The sequence below is a fragment of the Nannospalax galili genome, unplaced genomic scaffold, assembly GCF_000622305.1.
Source record: "Nannospalax galili isolate Female #2095 unplaced genomic scaffold, S.galili_v1.0 scaffold347, whole genome shotgun sequence".
Classification (NCBI taxonomy): Eukaryota; Metazoa; Chordata; class Mammalia; order Rodentia; family Spalacidae; genus Nannospalax; species Nannospalax galili.
The window spans coordinates 409,812-411,250 of record NW_008355793.1 but is presented as its reverse complement, the minus strand read 5'-3'; the positions used below and the strand labels follow the sequence as shown (position 1 = coordinate 411,250).

At 37.4% G+C, this 1,439-nt stretch overlaps 1 protein-coding gene across 1 annotated transcript; it reads right to left on the bottom strand.

The window, feature by feature from the left end:
* Positions 1-204: 204 nt before the first annotated feature.
* Positions 205-1,149, bottom strand: LOC103750530 (olfactory receptor 14C36-like). The gene has a single exon (XM_008853628.1). It carries the CDS (start codon positions 1,147-1,149, stop codon positions 205-207), a length of 945 nt encoding a protein of 314 aa, XP_008851850.1.
* Positions 1,150-1,439: the final 290 nt, after the last annotated feature.

Genomic DNA, 1,439 nt, shown 5'->3' with positions numbered 1-1,439 from the left:
TCAAAATAACACATTAAAAATTAATTATTTAGTTCCTTGATAGTAGAGGAAAAGGCAGTAATTGTTATAATAAATATTTCAGAGATTGCAACAATTTGGTAGTTGAAGTGTATAAGACACAATCTAAGAAAAAGAGTATATTTTAAGTTTGACTTTCAGTGACATTCTAAGAGTAATCTAAACTGACCTTTATAATTTTGGGGGCTAAATTATTCTCAACATTATTTTCCTCACAGCTTCCTTTATGTGTTTGTTTCTTAGACTGTAGATGACAGGATTTAAGAATGGTGGAACAGTGGTATAAAGTACAGACAGAATCATATCCTGAACCACTTCTGAAGTAACTGGAGGTCTTAGATATGCATAGATACCAGAGATGATGAACAGAGACACCACAATAATGTGAGGAACACAGGTAGAAAAAGCCTTTCCTCTCTCTTCTTTGAGAGGAATCTTCAACACAGTTGAAAATATGTGAAAATATGATACAGAAATTAAGAAAATGCAGCCACCATCAATGATGATGGCAGATAGAAGAATGAAGAGTTTGTTACTAAAACTGTCTGAACAAGAAAGCTTCAACAGAGGGGGGAAGTCACAGAAGAAGTGAGGGACCAGGTTAGAGCGACAGAAGGACAACTGGAATGTTTTCACAGTGTGGGAAACTGATATGACAAGGCCAAGGAGTAGGGAAGCCAGAGTCATCTGAACACAGAATTTGTGGTTCATGATCACAGGGTAGAGGAGGGGCTGGCAGATGGCCACATAGCGGTCCTGGGCCATCACGGTGAGAAAGAGAATCTCTACACACCCACAAAACATGACTAAGAAGATCTGTGCAGCACAGCCAGTCACAGAAATGCCCCTGTTGTCAGTGAGAGAGTTGACACAGGCCTTGGGGACTGTGACAGAAATGTAGCACATGTCTAAGATGGACAGATTCCTGAGGAAGAAGTACATGGGTGTGTGGAGGTTTTGGTCAATGGTGCTAACCATAATAATGGTTAGGTTCCCTAGCAGACTGCCCAGATACATCAGCAGGAACAGCATGCTTATGAGGATCCTAAGGTCCCATGTCTCAGCAAAAAATTCAAGGAGAAACTCAGTCACAATGGTGGAATTTGGTATAGTCTGAAGTTGCAAGTTCATCTGAAAATGGAAGTAATGAGAGAGAACAAGTGTAAAATAATAAATGATTAATTTTCCCTTGACTTTATTTATTCTTATTTGCTAAAAATGACCTTCAAGAGTGAAAAATCAATTATATCTTTCTGTGGTATGTACATATTTTACCATGGTAGTAGTTATTGTATACAGATCTGAAGATATTTTGTACAGTCCATCTAATTGAAAGGAATAATGCTAAGCAAGGATAATCAGTTTCTATAAAAATATCCACCTCATGAAATTTAGTATCTTAGTGAATATTAAATTGATTT

What these genes read in the sequence shown, in the direction of transcription:
- LOC103750530 (XM_008853628.1), bottom strand. Translation starts at nt 1,149, where the DNA reads ATGAACTTGCAACTTCAGACTATACCAAATTCCACCATTGTGACTGAG.